At 42.6% G+C, this 23883-nt stretch overlaps 1 protein-coding gene and 1 non-coding gene across 8 annotated transcripts in view; both read right to left on the minus strand.

The window, feature by feature from the left end:
- MTHFD1L (methylenetetrahydrofolate dehydrogenase (NADP+ dependent) 1 like) overlaps nt 1-23883 on the minus strand; it is a 233869-nt gene that overhangs the window by 138520 nt on the left and 71466 nt on the right. For all 7 annotated transcript variants that reach the window (XM_038001118.2, XM_038001115.2, XM_073022353.1 and 4 more), the window contains 6 exons: nt 22916-22962; nt 17062-17169; nt 16119-16193; nt 14066-14168; nt 7062-7138; nt 2748-2888 (listed from right to left, as the gene is read on the minus strand). In XM_038001118.2, coding sequence (XP_037857046.2) covers nt 2748-2888; nt 7062-7138; nt 14066-14168; nt 16119-16193; nt 17062-17169; nt 22916-22962 — 551 coding nt within the window. The remainder of the gene's footprint in view (nt 1-2747; nt 2889-7061; nt 7139-14065; nt 14169-16118; nt 16194-17061; nt 17170-22915; nt 22963-23883) is intronic.
- LOC119625441 (U6 spliceosomal RNA) lies at nt 22337-22441 on the minus strand. Its single transcript, XR_005241641.2, has one exon. It is a non-coding gene; the product is annotated as a U6 spliceosomal RNA (small nuclear RNA).

Below are 23883 nucleotides of genomic sequence, written 5' to 3' on the forward strand. Positions count from 1 at the left end.
TAATCCCAACACATTTGGAGGCCAAGGTGGGTGGGTCACCTGGGGTCAGGAGTTTGAGACCAGCCTGGCCAACATAGCAAAACCCCATCTCTACTAAAAATACAAAAATTAGCCAGGCGTGGTGGCAGGCACCTGTCATCCCTGCAACTCAGGAAGCTGAGGCAGGAGAATCGCTTGAACCTGGGAGTTGGAGGTTGCAGCGAGCTTAGATTGCGCCACTGCACTCCAGCCTGGGCAAAAGAGCAAGATTCCATCTCAAAAAAAAAAAAAAAGAAAAAAGAAAAGAAGAAAGAAATCTTCAGGACAGGAGGGCTCAGTGAGAGTTGTCCTGTTGTGCTAATGCACAGCAGGTGAAGAAGAGGAGTAGTTTTCCTACTTCTCTGCACACTATCCTTGCTTACACTTCCCAACCAAATAAACTGATTCAAAAAACTAAAGGAGGAAGGAAGTTAAGAGGGATGTTTCTGTTGGATGTCTCAGGTAGGTTTCTACCTGCTCATTTTTCTGGGACACATCTCAGTGCCTGTGCTGTCACGTGCAGGGCAAGCGCTGCCACCCTTTGTGTGCTGCTAGCATTCCACACTCTGTGTCCCTGTCAGGAGGGCTCAGACCATTCTTCCAGGGTATATCAGAATCATGCATGTGGCAGAAACCTTCAGCAGTTCCTAAAATCTTCCCTCAATTTTCTATGGGTGGCCAACTCTCAATAGCTCCCACTGGATGAAGCACAATTTGAATAAATTAGGTACTTTTTGCAAACAAGAAACACAAATGATAACTAAAAAGAGTTTATTAAAGAGAGAAATAAAGAGTTTATTTAAAAAGATAACTGAAAAGAGTAATCTTTGGGTTTCTTCCAGATCCAAGATTTTTACCATACACTCACACAAAAATACATTTAAGGGCTGGGCGTGGTGGCTCACACCTGTAATACCAGCACTTTGGGAGGTTGAGGTGGGCAGATCACCTGAGGAGTTTCGAGACCAGTCTGGCCAAAATGGTGAAACCCCATCTCTACTAAAAATTCAAAAACTAGCCGGGTGTGGTGGTGGGCACCTATAATCCCAGCTACTTGGGAGGCTGAGGCAGGAGAATCACTTGAACCTGGGAGGCGGAGGTTGCAGTGAGCCAAGATCACGGCATTGTACTCCAGCCTGGATAACAAGAGCGAAACTCCATCTCAAAAACAAAATAAAAATAAATAAATAAATAAATAAATTTAAGGTAGTAGTATTTGAGGATTAAGTTTCAAAACTGTTCCTGACACATATTTATTGCTATACAAATTAATAAAATACAGAGCAATGTATTTAGACAGAAATTTTAGTATGTTAGTTTAGATAGAAATAGTGAGATTTTTGTCATTTTAATAAAGCAGCACTTTTATAGCAACCTGAGGGTTTTCTCTTTAAGTTTTATATGAAATATTCCTTAGGCTGCGGACATAAATTGTATCTACTGAATTTACCTGACAAGACCTCTGAGATGAGTTAGATTCATTTCTCCAAAAGCAGCTGGAAAACAATCAGGACACTTTGAAAAAGGATTCAAATTATACCCTAAGCCCTTGAAATTAATAAAATATGACTTTGCCTTTGTCTGTTCACAACTGCTTACCAATCGCCAGTGTGCATTTTAAGTTCCACTATTGTAGGGGATTCAGTATATGGGAAAGTAAGCTTAAATTTGGAGTAATGGCTATCTTAGGGGCCTGTGTCCACACCCATGCACTTATATACAAAAATGCAAGCAAACAAAACACCTATGGAATATGTGGAGTTTAAGTTAACTGGAAAAGGCCAGGTGCAGTGGTTCATACCTGTAATTCCAGCATTTTGGGAGGCCGAGGTGAGTGGATCACCTGAGGTCAGGAGTTCAAGACCAGCCTGGCCAAACTGGTGAAACCCCATCTCTACTAAAAATACAAAAATTAACAGGGCATGGTGGTGCACACCTGTAATCTCAGCTACTCGGGAGGCAGAGGCAGCAGAATCGCTTGAACCCAGGAGGCAGAGGCTGCAGTGAGCTGAGATCATGCCATTGCACTCCAGCCTGGGCAACAGAGCCAGACAGTCTCAAAAAAAATAAAAAAAAAAAAAGTTAACAGGAAAGGTTGTTATTACACTACAAAGAGGAAGAAGAAAAGAAGATTAGCGTGCCAATTCGAAAAAGCACTAAAAAAGGCAATGGTGTTCCATGAAAGCTTTACAGAAAGCACCACAACTACTCAAAGGGGAACTAGAAAAGCAAGACTGATTGAGGTAGAGATTTGCTTTTATAATAAGAAACCCAAATCTAAGGCCCCAAATTAAATAATAAGCCAAGCTGGTGCCAGAAATGTGCCTATTTTAACTTTATTTTCCTATTCATGGAAGCAGAGCCACTTCCTTCTGTTCCTTGGAAAGGTGATTTGCCCTCAATTTCAGGCAGGCATAGAAGGTACATTTTTTAAAAGTTGCCGAGTGACTGCAGCGGGATGACTCCTCCCCAGCCCAGGTAGAAGCAGAGATCAGGATTGGCAAGGATGGAGGAAAGCTCCGGAAAAAAATTTCACGTGTTTTGGCTCCAGTCATGTCATGTATGACTATGAGAACATTAGGAAGCGGTCAGACAAACATGCTTGTGAGGAAAGAAATGTGTGTGTGGAAACTTTTTCTGTATCTTCATTACACCCACTGATAAAAGGAGGAAAGCCTTTCTTTTTCTGGTAACAAACTCCCTGAAGCTTCCGGGTTGGAAACACTCACCAAATCATCTGCTGTCACAGGCTGCCCACTTTTGTCACTGGCCACCACCATCCTTCCCAGCCGTGCCTTCATGTCCGCGAGGCTGTCCGTCAGGGCCAGCACCGCCATGATCTCGCTGGCCACTGCGATGTCAAACTGCGCCTGAACCAGCCCAAACACAGGTAGCGGTCAGTGACAGTGCCAATGGGACGGCCATTTCCACCAGGAGCTGGACTTCAGTCAAGGAGCAAGTGCAGGCCCAGGGAGTCTACCCTCCAAAGGCCACGCATGCAATTCCATCAGTTTTCTGCATGTCTGGACCATGCAGGGCTCATGCCTGGTGCTCCCTAGGATGGCCTCCCACGGGGAATGTGCTCTTTGTCATGCTCTGCTCAGCAAGGGGTGGGCTGGGTTAGGACCCCTGTTATGCCCGCTCACAGCACTACCACATGGTGTGCTATTGTAGCACGTCTCAGACTCAATTGATTACTAATGTCATTATCAGTCTAGTGTGGTCATTATCAGTCTACCACTGGACCGCAAGCGCCATGAAGGCAGGGGCTATATTAGGCGGGTTCACTTCTGAATCCCCAGCATGGAGCTTGAAACCCAGAAGACACGCAATAGGCATCAGATGAATTAATGACTAGCCTACGGACCACCTCCCCGTTAGTAATCGGTCTGTCAAGAAGGCTGCATTGTCTGTCTGGCGCAGAGATGAGGGGCAGTGAAAGATGCTGGCTTCCTGCATGTGAGGCTACTTTCCCAGAGTTGGATCTGAACACAGCAGGGAGGGCACCCCAGTCAACTGGTGGCACAGACTCAATTTTCAGCTGCCCGGGAGGGTATGGCGACATCAGATCTTGAAGCTTTCAGCAGTGAAAGCTAGAGAGCAGAGACTTTTTGCAAAAAGTTCTAGGACTTCCTATTCCCATCTCTTGGCCCTGGCTCCATTGTTGTACAAAGTCCAATATGAAATAAAAGGGACACAGGAATGTGTACTTCCTCCTCCTCATAATGCAGCCACTAGGAATGTTTCTCTGGACAGAACCACTTCATTACGCCCCAGCTTAATTCTCTTCTTCCCAAGGGGAGTGTGAGCCAGACAAGTTCAAGCTTACGCAGAGAGAGAATGGCCATGCCCTGGTGGGATCACCTTATGAGACATTTTATTATCCATTTCCGTCACTGACAAGTAAGGAAATGAAGGAAATAAGGAGCTTTCTGGCTACTTCCTGGTTGAGATTGCATTAGTCACTGATTTAGTGAAAAAATATTACCTGAAAGTCAAATACAACTATATTCAATTATTACATTCTCAATATAATTCATTCCAAACATAAGCGGTTTTTCAATGTATGAAACATAGGGTTCTCTATACTACCATTCCATTATAAACAGTGCATATGAGAAAATGACTAATACTGAGATTTTCTGTATAAAACACGAGACTAGATATATTCTTAAAATATTAGCTGTGTAAATAAGAATAATATATAATCCATATTCAAGCTCTTCATTTGTAATTGTTACAAGATTTCGCATCTTGAGCATAAAAAAAATGAAACCAACTGGGTCAACTGAAGTATCACTGTTATTCACTTTAATGATTAAACGACATGCATAGTGGAAGGCTGCTCATTTTTGTTTTGCAAATAAAATATTTCAAAAATCATATAAAGATGCAAATGAAATTTTTATTGCTTGTCAGATTATCACACATTTATTGATTTAGTATTTACCTTTTCATTTTGTAGGCATATAGTAGGTGTATATATTTATGGATTGCATGAAATATTCTGATACAGGTATGCAATGCATAATACTCACAATAGGGCAAATGAGGGATTTTATCACTCATTCACACAAAGGCCAATATGGGATATTGGCAAGGATGTGAATTGATATGAATTTCCTAGAAGGTAATGTCAAAACATATGTCAACATTGGAAATTTGTATCCTCTTTGACTCTGCAATCACACATCTGGAATAATATCCTAAGGATATTATCAACAAGTATACACACAAATATATGTGTATACTTCCTACAGCTTACTTTGATGGCCCGAAACTGCAAACACTCTACATGTTCATTAACAGGGAAATAGTTGAAGCTACTACGGTATCTCTACAAGATATGATGTGGCCGTTAAAAATGAAGATACAGGTCTACGTTTATTGACCTAAAAAGATGTCTTCACTATAGTCTTATGATAAATAAAAAGCAGTTAAAGCTCTTAAATAGACTATAACCCTTTTTTACTTAAAAATATCTATGCACAAAGCAACACAAGATATAATCTTGGGCAAGTTTTTTAACATAACATCCCAATTTCCTCATTTGTAAATCCGCTACAAATGAAATGTGCTAATATACGTAATGGAACTGTCAATACAATGCACAGAGTAGGCACTGAAATCAAGGCCACTGTGAATCTTCCATCTCTCCAGTACCTAAACAGTACAAAACTATGCAGAGAAAGGGCCTGTTTCACTACACAGGCAATTAATGCCAACAGTTGGTATACATCTTTCTACTTTTCATTCTAGGCACATATGTGCACAAATAAGTTGTAAGTGCCTATAATGTAAGTAAACACGCTGGGTTTTTCTTAACATAAACAGGTTTACACTATCAGTATTTTACTTCAAATTTTTAAAATGGGTTTTACAACCTTTCCAATGTGTATGAGAGCTCTCTACTCACGTCATGACACCTATACACACATTTATTAATTTCAGCTCTCCCGTGGGACAAAATGGCAGACTAAATATATGCAACCATCCCTACTGTTGGACGTTTGGATTGTTTCCAGTTTTCACCACTGCAAATAATGGCACAACAAATATCCTAATACACAGAACTTTTTTCTGCATGTTACACATTTTCTTCTTCTTTTTATTAAAATATTTTTAGTTCCAAAGTTGTAATTGTTGGGTCATTTCAAATTTTAGTAATAACAAACTCATCCTAAAAGGATTTCCACTCCCACTGACACTGCATAAATGCCCCCATTTCATTGCATCCTCACTAGCATTTAGTACCTACTATTTTCACTTGACAAGCTCCTAGGTAAATGATACTCCATTGTTTCAATTTGCAGTTTTATGATTACTCATGAATATCTTTTTTATGTTGGCATTTCAGTTCTGTATTCATAAATTGTCTTTTACTTACTCTACTCACTTGTTCAACAGATATTTACTGAACACCTATGACTATATGTAACAAAGTTCTGTTCTGAGCATACGGAATACAGCAGCAAACAAAAAGGGGAATAACCTCTGCTCTTATAAAACTCCCACTTTAGCAGGAGAGGCTAAGAACATGAAAAGCAAGAATGTTTGTTAAGGATGGAAGTCCACCATATTTTGGGCTGTCCTTTTATTCATCAATCTAATTCCATCTTTCTATTTTTCAGAACTTTCTAAAACTTCATGGCAATGATTCCAGTTTGCTAGCATGGATATTTGAAATCTGTTTGTGTGTGTAAGTTGCAGGACTGGGAGGAGACGAGGTCCACGAACTTAGTTTCTCTTCTTAATCCAATACTTATATTCACTTTTTAATTCAAGACACTTCAAAAGGTCACAAGTCTATTTGGTGTAAGGATTGGTTATTAAAGTACAAGTGACTCTTTTTTCACTAATAAAAACTTAACATAAAGGACATAAATCTAAAACTGTACTAAAAAGTACAGGTTCTAACCACTTCAAAAGAAAAAAAAAAAAAACACACAATTTAGAAGCCCACTGTGCCTGGATGAAAAATCATAGGCATTAATTTGTATTCCCTAAGTGCCATTGATGCACATCCAATATCTATTACAGTGAAGTCAGACATCATAATTTTTCTTCTGCATTCTCTGTATTTTATTAATAACCCATTTTTGTATTAATAAGCCATTATCCTTTTAAAAAAATCCTCATGCTATTAAGTCTAATAACTAGGTGTTTTTTCCTTGATATATGAAATTTGAGTAATGTGTCTGAGATTTTCATTTATCAGTTATGCAGATGTAGTATTACCTGGCTGGGTTCCCAATAAAATAAGTAAGAATTTATATTCAAAGAATACCCTGAGTGGCTCTTCCTAGAAACACAATTGGAAACATACATGAAAAAAAGAAAATGAAGTAAACATACATAGAAAAGATGGTAAAAAGACACTGGAGCTATGTCTTCTGATCCTCTCTCAGCTCTGCTGAGAGCCTGAAACAGTGAGAGAACCACTGGTCACAACAGGTTGGGGATGAGACAAGAAAGGCAAAGAGTGAGCTCCCAGGCCGGTGGAAACAAACATAAGAACAGAGCGGGAAGAAAGCACCACCTACCTGCCGGGAATAGCCCTTCTCTGTGTTTCCCTGCCCGATGGTTATTTTTCGTAGAAATCGGTCGTTTGTATCCAGTACTGAAAGAGAACAGATTAGTTCTTCAGTCGACAAATATGGACCAGCCACCTGGTGTGTGTCTGGCATTGTTCTGATGCTCAGGAAGTTGCAGAGGGTAAAAGAGAAAAGGTCAGGTTCCCCCAAACTGACCATCTAGTGGGTAGACACAGAGAAAGAATCAAATAAACAAAAAAATATCTGCTAGAGGCCAAGCACGGTGGCTCACGCCTGTAATTCCAGCACTTTGGGAGGCCGAGGTGAGCAGATCACTTGAGGTCAAGAGTTTGAGACCAGCCTGGCCAACATGGTGAAACCCCATCTCTACTAAAAATATAAAAATTAGCCAGGCGTGGTGGTGCGCACCTATAATCCCAGCTACTCAAGAGGCTGAGGCAGGAGAATTACTTGAGGCACACCATAATCCCAGCTACTCAGGAGGCGGAGCTTGCAGTGAGCTGAGATTGCACCACTGCACTCCAGCCTGGGTGACAGAGTGAGACTCCCTCTCAAAAAAAAAAATAAAAGAAAACCCAACCAGCAACTTCCCTTCTTGGCATTACTTGAAAGAACCAAAAGGAGACACTCAGATATCTGTACATCCATGTTCATAGCAGCACTATTCAAAATAGTCAAAAGGAGGAAGCGACTAACAGGTGAATGGATAAACAAAATGTGGCACAGACAGGCAATGGAATATTATATGGCTATAAAAGAAAGTCATGTTGATACATGAATGGATGTTGAAAACATTGTGCATAGTGAAATAAGTCAGATACGGAAAGGCAAGTACTATATGAGTCCACTTATATCAAGTACCTAGAATAGGCAGGGGCAGAAGAGGGGAATAATTATTTAATGGATAAGGAGTTTTTGTTGGGGATGATGAAAAGGTTCTGGGTATAGACAGTGATAATAGTATAATCATTGTGAATGTATTTAATGCCATGAATTGTGTGCTTACAAATGGGGAAAAAATATTATGTTACGTATATTTTACCACAATTTTAAAAAGCAAAAGTAAATAAAGTAGTATTGTTGGGAGTGACGGGGGGGGGGGGAAGTCAATGGTGATTAGAGCAAGCACCAGTTCTCTTTATTTTCTTCACTGGCTTATTTGAATTTTAGTTACTGGCTGGGTGTGGTGGCACACATCTGTCATCCCAGCACTTTGGGAGGCCGAGGTGGGAGGATCACCTAGGAATATGAGAACAGCTTGGGCAACACAGTGAGACCCTGTCTCTACAAAGAATACAAAAATGAGGTGGGAGGATTGCTTGAGTCTGGGGGGTTGAGGCTGCAATGACCATGACTGTGTCTCTGCACTCCCATTTGGGAGATGGAAGCGAGACATTGTCTCTCTTTTTTTTTTTGAGACAGAGTCTCTGCCACCCAGGCTGGAGTGCAGTAGCGCGATCTCGGCTCACTACAGCCTTCGCCTCCTGGGATCAAGCGATTCTCCTGCCTCGGCCTCCCAAGTAGCTGGGATTACAGATGCCTGCCACCTGCCTGGTTAATTTTTTGTATTTTTAGAAGAGATAGGGTTTTGCCATGTTGGCCAGGCTGGTCTCGACCTCCTGTGAGACCTCATGTGATTCACCTGCCTCGGCCTCCCAAAGTGTTGGGATTACAGGCGTGAGCCAAGGCACCTGGCCAAGACCCCGTCTCTCAGAACAAAACAAAACAAGAATTGCAGTTATTTATATTTTGTGAAAATTAGGTGTGGTTTAGTGAATACCAATACAACAAAACAAAGCCAGGACACTGACTTTGTTAATTTATGCAGCTTCAAATAACAAGCTGTCCACATTGACGATTTAGATCCACTTTACTCAATGTATACGATATAGCACTGATGAAAATGGTGATGGAAATTACATATTTGGGACTGCAGGCATCGGCAGGATGAAGAAAGTTAACCTTTGCTTTCACACGCAAAGCACTAGCAGGCCAGCTTGCCCTCTTGGCTTGTGGCTACTCCCTGACTCAGCTGTTGTTAGTCTTTATAACAAGCTCCCTCTCTCTCACACACACTCAGACATACTCACACCCTCATACAAACACCAACTGACACTCATATAAACACACAGAAACCTTCTTTATGAGTTTTCCAGCTATAAGCGGAGCATATATAAAATGAAAGGCCTGCTTTTCAACAGTATCGTCAGCCATGACTATTCTTCTCAAGATGTACATGGGGTGCAAAGTCAATCAACTAAAAACATCTTTCCTGCTATGTAGTATACAAGATCTTGGCACCAGATTGAGGGGATCTTTTTATCAAATTTCTTTAAAATCAACAAGAGAAATTCAGCTGTTTTTTATTTAGCAAAGAGAAAACAAGAAAAAAAAAATGTCTGGCAAGATCACCTAGAATCAATGGCCTCCAAAGCCTACCTGTGCTTTTAACATGGCCCGATAAGCGACACATCAGTGACACATAAGAAATGTGGAGGTTAAATTCCAGTCCACAAGAAAGATACTAGAAAGTAACCCTAAGTTAGTGATCCAGAATGGAATTCCTGGTCTCTGAACGATAGAACTAAAGGTGGAATAAGAAACACTTATGCACTCCTGGAATATGTATTGAGGGGCTACTTGTGCCTAGTCCCGAGCCAGCTGTACAGAGATACAGCGAAGACAGTGCCAGCCTCTGATGTAAGGCATGCTAGGACAGTGCCAGTGGGTGTGGGGGTGGAGGCAGCAGGGGGAGATCTGTTTGCTTATTTTCTGCTCGGAACCATCCCTTTTAGTACTACAGTGCTGACTATACTACAGTGCTGACTATGTCGTAAGGAACATCCAGAGTATGCCTAATGGCTGATGAAACAGCCAATACTGGCTAAGAGCCTGGCAGTACAAGGTGTTCAATCAGGGGCAGGTCCACTGTTTCGGCTCCAGTGGAAGACATGGTACTGATTCCCTAGAGTGCTGTTGGGGCAAGGAACCAGCCACTTGATGGTTGATTCCCTGAGGCTGAGGAAGGCTTGTGGGCCCTTGGTCCACGGCCAGGAGATGAGCACGCAAGGGAGATGGAGAGATGACAAGCCTGTGAGGCCCCAAGACTCGGATGCTCGGAGAGGCAGAGGCTCATCTGTGCAAAATTGTGCTCTGTAACAAAATGGCTATACGTCTACATTTTCTTCTGCTTATGTTAAGCATTTCTGGAAAGGTCTGTGGGTTCCTTGTTCCACTCTGAGTCCAGGAACATGAGGCCTTTAAACTTTCGGTATGAGGCATAAGATGCAACAATCGGCCGGGTGCAGTGGCTACGCCTGTAATCTCAGCACTTTGGGAGGCCAAGGCAGGTGGATGACATGAGGTCAGGAGATCGAGACCATCCTGGCCAACATGGTAAAACCCCGTCTCTACTAAAAATACAAAAATTAGCTGGGCGTGGTGGCTCACGCCTGTAGTCACAGCTACTTGGGAGGCTGGGGCAGAAGAATCGCTTGATCCAGGGAGTTGGAGGTTGTAGTGAGCCGAGATCGCACCCCTGCACTCCAGCCTGGCAAGAGAGTAAGACTCTGTCTCAAAAAAAACATGAAACAATTATCAGATTTTGTACACAGGCTGAAAGGAAGGGGTGGTCATTAAATGGCACAACATACATATGGCCTGAGAAGAGGGTCTCACTCCCACCACCATGTACCCTGACTGTCCCGCTCTAGTTGTCAAATCAAATAAGGATCCAATCTCATCACAAGGGTTACATTAGTTCTAGGTTTAAGCCAAAAAACTCTACTAGCAAATGTTCTCAATTCTTTTGATGATATTAATTCATGGTCATAAGAGCCAAACTACTTATCAAATATTCCAAATTCCTCTGACCCAGGTAGCTTGTCCACAGCAATAAAGTTTTCTTTACTTCAGTGCCCTGAACAATAATGGAATTCAAATCTTTTTCTGGAAAAATTTTGTAAAGTTGTCACTTCCATTAAAAGTGATTCACAACCACAAAATACTTCAGTCCTTCCTGGCTCCAGGGAGAAACCAACTGCATACCAGCCCCAGGTATAAAACATGATGTAGCCTTTCTCTTCCAAGATCCATGTCTAAGCCATTGCCCTGTTTCTGATGGCTGCTCAGGCTGGAGCCCCAAAGCAGATACCGAAGAATACCAATTGGCATAAAACTTTCTGTTTTAGCACATCCATATGCTTGGTTTAAAATACATTCATTTCCACCTTCGTGATTTTCCTATCATCAGTAAACCTCCAAAAAAGTTTTGAAGAGTAACATGAAATCACAAACGCCTTGAAAAAAAAAAAAAGATGACAATACATTTTGGACAGGATGACATTTTAATAATAAATCTTCCTAGTTATAAAAAATTTCAGAGAAAATATGTAGGCTTCTCAATAAAATGCTGAAAGTACTCATGTTCATTATTTAAAATGCTATTGGTGTTTTCAAGAACTAGGCCTTGCTTAAGTAAGTTGTGGTTGATCCACAAAGGAATATTCTAGAGTATTTAAAATGGCCATTACCACAAAGAGCTAACAAAATACAAAATGCTTATGATATAAATGAAGGAAACTCATAGGATATAAAATCTATACACTTAAGTTGTAACTAGAGTTATACCAAAAAACTAGATGCACACAAAAAACTATGAATAGTTTTATTAGTATAGCAAGGTTTTTAAAATTCTTTTGAGACATTTCCAAAATCTCTATAATGTTATTACTTATTTCAAAATGAAAAATACATCCTTAAAAGTTTCTAGGCTGGGTGCGGTGGTTCACGTCTGTAATCCCAGTACTTTGGGAGGCCGAGGCAGGCAGATCACTTGAGCTCAGGAGTTTGAGACCAGTCTGGGCAACATGATGAAACCCCATCTCTACTAAAAATAAGAAAATTAGCTGAGTGTTGTGGCGCATGCCTGGAATCCCAGCTACTCGGGAGGCTGAGGCAGGAGAATCGCTTGAGCCTGGGAGGCGGAGCTTGCAGTGAGTAGAGACTGCACCACTGCACTCCAACCTGGGTGACAGAATGATGCCCTGTCTCAAAAAAACAAAAACAAAAACAAAAAAAACCCACAAAGTGTCCAAGGAGATTTTAGTTTAGTTTGGGAGACAAAGACACTCAAAAAAACTACCCAAGCCAGGCACAGTGGCTCATGCCTGTAATCCCAGCACTTTGGGAGGCTGAGGTGGGCAGATCGTTTGAGGTCAGGAGTTCCAGACCAGCCTGGTCAACATGGTGAAACCCTATCTCTACTAAAAATACAAAAATTAGCAATGTGTGGTGGTATGTGCCTGTAATCCCAGCTACTCGTAAGGCTGAGGGAAGAGAATCGACTGAGCCAGTAAGGCAGAGGTTGTACTGAGCCAAGATCATGCCACTGCACTTCAGCCTAGGTGACAGAGCAAGTGAGACTCTGTCTCAAAATAATAACAAACAAAAAACTCTACCCAGGACAGCTATCACCACAGTGACTTCTGATGATTGTGTGGGCAGAGCTTTCAGGTCTGGAAAGGATGCTCATGTTTCAGTGAAGCCTCCCAGCAAGGCAGCTGGAATTATGATTCCATTTTGAAGATGAGGAAACTGAGTGAGCAGTCTGTCCAAAGTTGCGCAGCTCATAAAGGGCAGAGCCAGCGCTCAGTCTCTGGTCTTTGACTCTCTACCTCATGGTTTGTGGGAAAACACTAAATTCTTAATGGACTGGCTGGGTGGATTCCCAGAAGGGAAGCTCCCTTAAGGGACGAGACCTGGGTACATCTTGGAGGGCAAGACTGGCTAGGCAGGAGACAGGATGGAGACGGCCCAGCTAGGGCTGGCAGCAGGATGGAGGCTGGCCCTCCTGACTAGAAAGCAGGCAGGGAGCAGAGGGAGGGAAGCCACTGTGGGTGTCCTGAAGGCCAAGCTCTGCAATGGCAACTGTATCCCCCAGGATGTGAGGAGCCACCGGAGGCCTCTGATCACAATGGGATATCTCTGTTAATGTGAACCCTCTGAACTGGGGGATGGAAATGGAAGCAAGGTAATCTATTAGCCAGGAACTGCTATAAAATATGCATCTGATAAATATGTTTCAAATGTGAGTATGAAGAGGTAAAATGAGGGCACAAGTATGAGAATAATCCAGGAAAGATCAGGGATCCATGTCATTGAACATTTCTATAGTCATGTAGGGTTCATAAAACGTGGTTGCCGTGTTTCTGTGCAGCGTATGTGACCATCTCCATCTCCATCTCCAACGCCAAAAACATGCATGAGACTTGCTCGAGGTCATGCAGTGAGTCAGTGGCAGGGGACACACACACGTGCAGGGCTCCTGACTTCCCGTTTAGTGCATTTCCCTCTGTCCCATCCCATAGTGAGTGATAAGACTGAGCACAGTGAGGGAGAAGGAAGGGAATATCACAGCTGAGAGGGAAGCAGGGAAGTTGAGGTGGTGGGGAGCTCACGGGGAGTCCACCCAGCTGCATTTGAAGTGGTGGAGGGATACCTTGTTAAGTGGGTGAAAGCACATATGAGATTTGGAGGAAAATCCAGCACTGGAAACACAGAGAGCTGCCAAGAGCCGGTGGTAAGGAACTGAACGGAAGGTGGGATGGTGGGTGGAGGAGCAGGACAAAGCCAGGGAGACGTGATCTTTTAAAAAAGGTTGTTTGATTTTTTTTTTTTTTTCTTAATATAGAGACAAGTGGCCAAAGGAGAAAGAAACAGAAGAGAAAATTAGGTAATTTTCCCTGGAAATTTGCAAGACATAGGAGTAGATGGGATTGAGCCCGAACAGAATCTTTGTTTTAATTGGAGGCAAGGATAAGGGAGGAGGGTGGTATGATAATAGTAACTGAAATAAATGGTGGGAATGTGAAGCACTGGGAAGACCATTGGACGGGATCAAACTGTGAGTTTCTGAATTTAATCTAAGAGCTTTGGCTCGAACACGCCTCCCCACCTGGCCATCAGCCTGCTGGCACCTCCCCAGCACCCACCTCTCTGCCACGTGATGGTAGATGGGTTGATGTCGAGACGGGCAAATTTACTCACTTCCTCTTCTGTCAGTGTGCTCGGATCAGTCTTATTTATTCCCAGTTTCTAATGATTAAAAAGAAAAAAGTCGAGAAGTTTGAGAAGAAATAGAAAGCAAAGGGTCACCAAAATTATCCCTCTAATTTTATTTTCTCCATGATTAGTAAAGCCTTATAACAAACTAAACTGGCACTTTGGGAGGCCAAGGTGGGCCTATCACCTGAGGTCAGGAGTTCGAGACTAGCCTGACCAACATGGATCAACCCTGTCTCTACAAAAAATGCAAAAATTAGCCGGGCACGGTGGCACATGCCTGCAATCCCAGCTACTCGGGAGGCTGAAGCAGGAGAATTGCTGTAATTTGGGAGGCGGAGGTTGTAGTGAGCTGAAATCGTGCCATTGCACTCCAGCCTGGGCAACATAGCGAAACTTCGTCTCAAAAAACAAAACAAAACAAAACAAAACAAAACAAAACAAAACAAAACTGGGTCAGGCGCGCTGGCTCATGCCTGTAATCCCAGCACTTTGGAAGGTCAAAGCAGGCGGATCACCTGAGGTCAGGAGTTCGAGACCAGACTGGCCAACATGGTGAACCCTGTTTCTGCTAAAAATACAAAATTAGCCTGGCGTGGTGGTGCATGCCTGTAATGCCAGCTACTTGGGAGGCTGAGGCAGGAGAATCACTTGAACCTGTGAGGCAGAAGTTGCAGTGAGCCGAGATCGCACCATTGCACTCTAGCCTGGGCAACAGAGCAAGACTGTCACAAAAAAAAAAAAAAAAAAGTGATTTTTAATGATGAAGCATAAAAAAGTTCTGTGAAACAGAAACTGCATGTTGTTATAGCTGCTGAGGATGGAATTACTCACTACTTCAACACACTGAACTTGGTTCAATAAGAGGCAGGAGGTGAATTTTTAAAACCACTTAATGCCAACCAGTGGCATATACCATTTAGGGTTATTTTTTAGTCTCTGAAACAGAGCCAGTAGCAAGCAATATGATTAGAAGACCAGAGGCAGCAAATGGCATCAGAAAAAAAGATAAGACAGGTTTTAAGAATTAAGATGGCATACGCAAGTATAATTGTAGTGTTTGCTGCAACAAAAACGTAGATGAGGCTGGGCGCAGTGGCTCACGCCGGTAATCCTGGCACTTTGGGAGGCCAAGGTAGATGGATCACCTGAGGTCAGGAATTTGAGACCAGCCAGGCCAACATGGTGAAATCCCATCTCTACTGAAAATACAAAAAGTAGGTGGGCACAGTGGTGCATGTCTGTAATCACAGCTACTTGGGAGGCTGAGGCAGGAGAATCACTTGAACCAGAGAGGCGGAGGTTGCAGTGAGCCGAGATCATGCCACTGCACTCCAGCCTGGGCAACAAGAGTAAAACTCTATCTCAAAAAATACAACACAACAAAACAAAAAGCCATAAATGAGATAGATGAGTTTTCAAAGGTTATCTTATAATTTCCTAGAAATTTAACAAATTTCATAAAAATATTTCACTTTAGAAAGAGAAGGACTCACCAAAAATCCTAATTTGTTATTTTTTTTTAAAGATGGGATCTTGCTGTGTTGCCCAGGCAGGCATGCAGTGGCTATTCACAGGCGCCATCATGGTGCGCTATAACCTTGGCTCAAGCAAACCTCTCACAAGCAAGCATCATGAGTAGCTTGGACTACAGGTATGTATGTGCTCCTATGCCCAGCTAACTTGTCAGTTGACTAGGGTACTCATAAATTAGCAAAACAGTCCTCTCATTTCATAGATGAAGAATCTGAGACCGAAAAAGGTTAATTAATTTGTCCACCTGGCTCTTTCGAGTAGAACCAGGGTTCAGGCTACGACCACTACGCTCTCTTTGCTTCAGTGTTCGGTCTCTATAGAGTTTAACACCCAAAAGGATACCTGAAAACCAAAATCAAATCAAGTTGAAAATTTCAGGCTTTGACAATCTTTCTGACGTGCTTCTAGGACCTTTTGTTTTTAAAGAATTGCTAACTGGAAACTTACTTTCAGCCGAGCAAGTTGAATATCTGAAAATTCTCTGACACTATTCACTAAAGGAACCAGTCGATTATACAGAGCCTAAAAACACAAAACAAAAATGAGACCACACAAAAGTTAATCGTCCATGAACTTGGACAAGTCACAGGATATGACAAAAATTCATTGCATTTATAACCAAACTATTTAGATAAAAGACCCTGTTAAAATTTGCGGGCTAATATAAACAATGTTGACTTAAATTCTGTCATTTTCATAAAACTGACGAGATCTGAAATAACACACATTGCAAAGAGTTGGCATAAATATATTTCTTGATCTATATCGCTACAACTACCAAATGAAGATGTATCTGGATTATGGAGCAAAGACTCACTAAGGAACTACTTTAAGAAAGTGAGGACCCTTGTTGTAAAACATGCCAGAAAGTACCTCTTTTATCTATGTCCCATGTCTGTGAGGAATTAGCTTCTGGTGGGCTGTCCCCTTTGGGGGTGTAGTTTAACTCTTAACCTACACGCACATGAAGCCCAATAAGGGTCCCTGCCATCTTTTCAGCACATCTAAAATAGCTCCACATAACATTAGTCTAAAAACGACATCTGTCCAATCCCCTTAGAATAGATTAGAGATTGGACCTACGACCAGAATGAAGAGAACTGGTCTACCTACCATCTTTAAAACTAAGGCCTCATCTCAGAGAATGTTCGGCTTTTACAACACACTACAATTCTCCCAATAACTTGGCAGTGCCCAGAAACCCATTTGAGAATCTGACCAAACGATGGCTCCTTCTCCTCAGGAAATAGGGACATATGTAAAAATCACAAAATTAAATTGAGTAACATTTCAGAGTTTGCAGACACCTGAAATCTTTCCACAAACTCCCTAAGAATCCAGGAATTCCAGGATACAATATCCAAAATGGCTAGCAAGGCATCCTTCTCACCTTATCTGTTTGGGTGTTTTCATGAAGAATCCTTGTGTCGATGGCGGCAGCCAGCAAGTTATTGGCAGCGGTGATGGCGTGGATGTCTCCAGTCAAGTGAAGGTTGAACTAGAGAAATAAGATATCTATTTACTTATTTTCAGAAATAGGGTCTTGCTTTGTCACCCAGACTGGAGTGCAGTGGCGTTATCATAGCTCACTGTATCCTCAAACTCTTGGGCTCAAGCAATCCTCTCACCTCAGCCTATTGAGTAGGCTGGGACTATAGGTGCACACCATTGTGCCTGGCTAATTTTTGAATTTTCTGTAGAGACGGGGGTCTTGCTATGTTGCCTAAGTTGGTAATGAGCTCCTGGGCCACTGTGCCCGGCTAAGACATCTTCCTATTTGTTTTAAACAACTATGGAATTTAAGGACTGAATAAAATAGCATGCAAATTACACATCCTTATGATGAGCTGAGTCTATAGGAACGCCTAAATCAGAAAATCAAGGTCAAAGTCTTCCACGTGACAACAAAGAACCTTTGAGCAATCGCTCAGATCATAAATTCTTCCATCCTCAGGTTAAGGCAAAACATTCTGATGAATTTAATAATGAATCTCCTTACAGTCACTCACTTTACGTTTCTTCCTTGTTTTATTATCTAGAAAACAGTATCATATCAAATATACTTTGGAATGAAGCAGGGCATAAAATAAATGGTAACAATAAAATAATATGAAATATCACAGAATTTTGGAGAAATAAAGTATTTTACCCTCATGACTCTACTCATTTTGTTATTTTCCTTCCAGTCTCATGAGCACACATGATTATCAAGTGTAGAATCAGTTTCCTACAAACTTCCAAGTTTCCTTTTTCACAAAACTTTTTCTATAATAATCTTGTGTATAGTTTATAGAAGCTGTATATGGTAGATGTACCAAAAGTTTCAGGCTGGATACATACGCTACTACCAAATGTTCACTTTTACAAGGAAGGCCACAGTTATAAAGAATACACACAAATAGCTTTTCCTTTTTTTAAAAAAATTAATTGCTAATGAGTAATATATTTTCAGGAGAGTAGTTACTAGGTTAAAAGAGCTCTCTTTCTTTCCTTTTTTTTTGTAGAGATGCAGTCTCACTATGTTGCCCCGGTTGGTCTCAGACTGCTGGGCTCAAGTGATCCTCTTGCTTCAGCCTCCCAAAGTGCTAGGATTCCAGGTGTGCGCCACCGCACCTGGTCCTTGGGATCTTGATAATATCACCAAATTGCTTTTTGAAAGGGATGAAGTATTTTTGTTTTATTTTATTTTTTTTGAGATGGAGTTTTGCTCTTTCACCTAGGCTGGAGTGCAGTGGCATGATCTCGGCTCACTGCAACCATTGCCTCCGGGTTCAAGCAATTCTCTTGCCTCCTGAGTAGCTGGGACTACAGGCGGCCGCCACCATGCCTGGCTAATTTTTGTATTTTTAGTAGACATGTGGTTTCACCATGTTGGCCAGGCTGGTCTTGAACTCCTGACCTTGTGATCCACCCGCCTCAGCCTCCCAAAGTGCTGGGATTACAGGTGTGAGCCACTGCAGCCGGCCATTGGGGTCTTGATAATATCACCAAATTGCTTTTTCAAAGGGATGAAGTGTCATCCGCAAAACACTAGTAGTAGATCAGTTACTTCAGAAATAAAGTAACTTTTAGACTAAGAAATAATTTAATAGTTGACAAAGTGTTATTCTTTTTAAAGCTGCATTTCCTTAATTTCTTGGAAGGTTAAATATTTTCTTGTTAAAATTTTACTTTATAACATAAAATAATGCTAACTGGAGAAAACATGAAAAATTACATATGTGTATATATATATTTTATAAATATATATTTATACTTTTAAATGTTGGAATCATAATACCATAACAGTTTACACTTTAGCTCTTCCACTCTCAATATAGCTAGCATTTTTACATCATTAAGTAGTCTTCAAAATATAGTTAACTTGAGGTCCTATTATTACCCCCCCATTTTTTAATGTTATAAACTATGTGAGGGTATATTTAATTTAAAATGATCTATTTTCTCATATATTCATTTTTTCCTTAGGGTGCACTAAAAATGAATTTATTTGGGCCAAAGGATATGCACGGTAAAGTACTTAATATGTATTTCTACCCTTCTCCCAGAAGTGTTTTTATCAACATACACTTCCCAGCAGTGTGTGGGAGTCCATTTCAATTTCTTTGCCAAAATTTGGTATCATAACTTTTTTGAAAAATCCAATTTTGTCAACTTGACAAGTAAAATGGTAACTGATAGTAGTAGTTTTATTTTTATTTATTTATTTATTTATTTATTTAGAGATGGAGTCTCGCTCTTGTTGCCCGGACTGGAGTGCAGTGGCGTGATCTCGGCTCACTGCGACCTCTGCCTCTCAGGTTTGAGTGATCCTCCTGCCGCAGCCTCCCGAGTGGTTGGGATTACAGGCGCCTGCCACCACACCCAGCTTATTTTTGTATTTTTATTGCAGACGGGGTTTCCCATGTTGGTCAGGCTGGTCTCCAACTCCTAACCTCAGTGATCTGACCACCTTGGCCTCCCAAAGTGCTGGGATTACAGGCATGAGCCACCGTGCCTGGCCTGATAGTGGTTTTAATGTAGATTTATTTACTTGATGATTGGTGAAGATGAATACGCATTTAGTTAATATTTCTTTTCTGATGTTTCTATTGAACCCTTTGGCCATTTCACAACTGGAATGTAAGTTTTTCTTTCCAGCCGTCTACTTGATGTCCACCTGCGTGTTTCATAGGCCTCTACACTGACTCCCTCCTGACTCCCACCCTCCACCACACCCCACACTCCACAGTTCCAACCTCACACCATCACTCTCCCGTTCTCTGCCTCAACAAATCAGTCTACGGAGTTGCTCAAGCCAGCACCCTGGAGGTCGTCCTTGAATCCTCCCCTTTTCTCACCCCCAACATCTAATCCTGCACACATCAGCAAACAAATCTTAAACTGGTTTTTCCTCTTTTCCATCCTCACTGCCCCATCCTAGGCCAAGCCACTGCCATCTTTCCCTGGGCTACTTCCATAGTCTTCCTCCCGGATTCATCGTGTCTACTGAGAGGCCCCTGGTCCCTTCATCACACAGAAGAGAGGGTGATTTTCATAAAACTCGATCTGCATTGTGTTATCTGTCAAGATCCCTTCAATGGCTGACCTTGGCACTTCAAATAAAATCCAGGTTCTTGGCTACAAATTGCAATTACCCAACAGAGCTGGCGCCTGCACACTTCTCTACCTCAACCCCCCAACTCCCGCTGGCCCACGGGGCCCCAGCCAGCCTGGTGTCCTCCACTTCCCTGAACAGGACACACCCTTTCCTGCCTCAGGGCTTTCCCACCAGCAGTTCCCACTGGCTGAATGCTCTCCCTCATTCTTCACAAGGCTGGCTCCTTCTCATCCTTCCAGTCATAGTGCTTTCACTTTCAATTCCTCAGTCCATCTGGAATTTATTCTAACATTTTCCCCTATGGTGATTTATTATGTTCCGTCCAGTACATATTGTCTGTGCCTGGCACTCAGTCAACAAACATCCCCTAAGTGTCAGGCATAGTGCTCAGAGTTGGGAGGATACAGACGAAGAAGAGACTGGAGGCACTCAACTTCAACGAACAAACTTGCCCGAGTGTGTCTGGCCCACTCCACCCTCATAAGGTAATCCTCTTGGCCAGGCGTGGTGGCTCATGCCTGTAATCCCAGCACTCTGGGAGGCGGAGGCGGGTGGATTACCTGAGGACAGGAGTTCAAGACTGGCCTGACCAACATGGTGAAACTCTGTCTCTATTAAAATACAAAAATTAGCTGGGCATGGTGGCAGGCACCTGTAATCCCAGCTTTTCAGGAGGCTGAGGCAGGAGAATCACTCGAATCTGGGAGGCAGAGGTTGCAGCGAGCCAAGATCGCACCATTGTGCTCCAACCTGGGTGACAGAGCGAGACTCCATCTCAAAAAATAAAATAAAATAAAATAAAATAAAATAAAATAAAATAAAATAAAAAAGTAGCTCTCTCCTCCAAGCCATATAGCTGATGCCTTAAACCAGTGGGACACCAATGTCCTTCCAATTTGCTGGCTAAACCCGAGCCATTCCCCTGTGTATGCCCCTTGTATGCCACCTCTAATTTGGCCTCCTGGTTCTGGGTCTGGCTTGTGAATGTGCCCATCCCCATTCTGACCTGAGGCCCGGGACGATTTTTCTCTGCAGTGCCTCGGACTACTCTTTCTCACTGCCACTCCCAGTACTTGAAGTTTATACTGATTTTCTCTTTAGCTTCCCTGACACTCAGACCTCCCTGGGTAAACACTTCCATTCCTTTAACAAAGTCAACAAATACTTTCTAGTGAGTTCCTACTATGTGCTGGGTACTCTGCTCAATGCTGGGACCTGAGACCTCAAGAAAGGCCCACGACTCGCCACAGCCAACTGAACCAGATAGCCATAAACACAGAGGGAGTCTGTGGGGTAGAGAAGAACCTTGACAAAACCCCTAAGCTGGGTAAAGAGGACAGAAGAGGAAGAATGTTCCAGGCATGGGTAAATCCTGGAACCGAGAGAGAACAGGAAAAGAGTCTGCAAGGGCTGGGCACAGTGGCTCACGCCTGTAATCCTAGCACTTTGGGAGGCCAAGACCAGCGGACTGCCTGAGCTCATGAGTTCGAGACCAGCCTGGCCAACACGGTAAAACCCCATCTCTACTAAAATACAAAAAATCAGTCAGGCATGGTGGTAGTTGCCTGTAATCCCGGCTACTCAGGAGAATGAGGCATGAGAATTGCTTGAACCTGGGAGGTGGAGGTTGCAGTGGGCCGAGATTATGCCACTGCACTCCAGCCTGAGCAACAAAGCAAAACTCTGTCTCAAAAAGAAAAAAAAAAAGAGTCTGTAAGGAGCTTGACACGGTAGAAAGAAGGCAGGCGGGGACCTGCGGACAGGGAAGCAGGAGCAGCCACCCACGAGGACCTCCTGTGCTGTGCTGGAGGGTGACAGGCAACGGCAGAAATGACAGAACAGGAAAGTGACCTGCTCAGATTTGGGTTTTGGAAGATTGCCCAGGCCCTGAATGATGAGGTGGATGCAGACAGTGGAAATGAAAAGAACTGGTCCCTGGTTAGTCACAGGCGACAAAGAAGAGGTTATGCGGAACGAAGGGGGAGTTCTTAGAGAAGTGGGAATTAACCACGTCAGTTCTTTTTGCCCATTTTCCTCTGGAACTCTTTTATTTTGGAGTCTTTTGTTTTTAATGGGACACTTCACAAATCTGTGTGTCATCCTCGTGCAGGGACCATGCGAATCCTCTCTGTGTCATTCCAGTTTTAGTATCTGTGCTGCCGAGGCACACACTGGAGCCTGAACTGACAGAGGGGAAGCGTGAAGTCTTCGTGAACTCGGCAGTACGGGAGATGGAGAGAGGCACAGACCCACATTCTCTCATCCAGACCCGCAAGACCAGCAGGGTTTTAGGGTTCAGAATATTTTGGAGTTTAGGAAGGCAGTATGATTTACATGTAGTTTATTTGTAAAACACCCCAAGCAGGGGCTAGGTCAGCACCTGCTAATCAAAAATAATTTTTCTACAGCAATGTATGTGAATATTCACGCCAAGTAGCACATACAAAATCCATATAATTATAGCTCATCACAGTCAATAATAGGGTTTGCCACTGCGTGAGTTATGTAAACATTTTGGGGTTTCAGAGCCTTAAAGACTTTGGGATTGTGGAGGAGGGTCTGTGGGCCTGTGTGGATGGGAGCGGAGACAAGATGTCAGAAGGAGACACAGTGATAGCTGACGCGCATCTCTTCAAGGTCTTACCTCCTCCATGGGGATGACCTGGGCGTATCCACCACCCGCGGCTCCTCCTAAACAACAGAGCAAGTGGCATTTCAAACGGGTCACCAAGTACAGCTGCCACGATGGACACAGCCCAAGGGACACAGCTCCCCAAACCCAACAGAGAGGCGTCACACCCAAGATGAAGTAACAAAAAGCAGTGAGACACTAATGGTTATATCCAAGCAGAATAGAAAAAAAGAAAAAAAGTTGACACTTTAACTATACCTCTGTTTCTTTGCTTAAAAGAAAAAAAAAAGGTAAAAATAGAGCAGATGTCATTACTGTAAAACATACCAGGATATGAGAATATTTTGTTAATTTATTATTAGATCTCTGTGACTATACTTTATCTAAATCAATTGTACATGATTTCACATCTGAGAAAACTTTGTTTAAAAAAAATACACTGTGGCTGGGCGAGGTGGTTCATGCCTGTAAACCCAGCACTTCGGGAGGCTGAGGCGGGTGGATCACTTGAGGTCAGGAGTTCGAGACCAGCCTGGCCAAAACAGTGAAACCCCACCTCTATTAAAAATACAAAAATTAGCTAGGCATGGTCATGGGCGCCTGTAGTCCCAGCTACTTGGGAGGCTGAGGCAGGAGAATCACGTGTAACTGGGAGGCGGAGGTTGAAGTGAGCTGAGATTGCACCATTGCACTCCAGCCTGGGCGACAGAGTGAGACTCTGTCTCAAAAAAACAAAAACAAAAACAAAAACCCACCGCATAACCATCTCAAATGAATAAATTGTAAACTTCAATTTATTTCAGATAATAGTATGTGAGATTTGTCATGCTGCATATCCCTAAAAATGTTGGTTGTTAAAGTAAAAAGGACTCCTCTTTCCTAAAGCAGTAACAGCACCACCCATGTGTGTATCATTTGGCAGTAGCCCTCATTCTTTACCTGCTTTCTCATTTGATCCTCACAACAACTGGGTGAGCCTG

Source organism: Chlorocebus sabaeus, chromosome 13 (assembly GCF_047675955.1).
Source record: "Chlorocebus sabaeus isolate Y175 chromosome 13, mChlSab1.0.hap1, whole genome shotgun sequence".
NCBI classification, from domain to species: domain Eukaryota; kingdom Metazoa; phylum Chordata; class Mammalia; order Primates; family Cercopithecidae; genus Chlorocebus; species Chlorocebus sabaeus.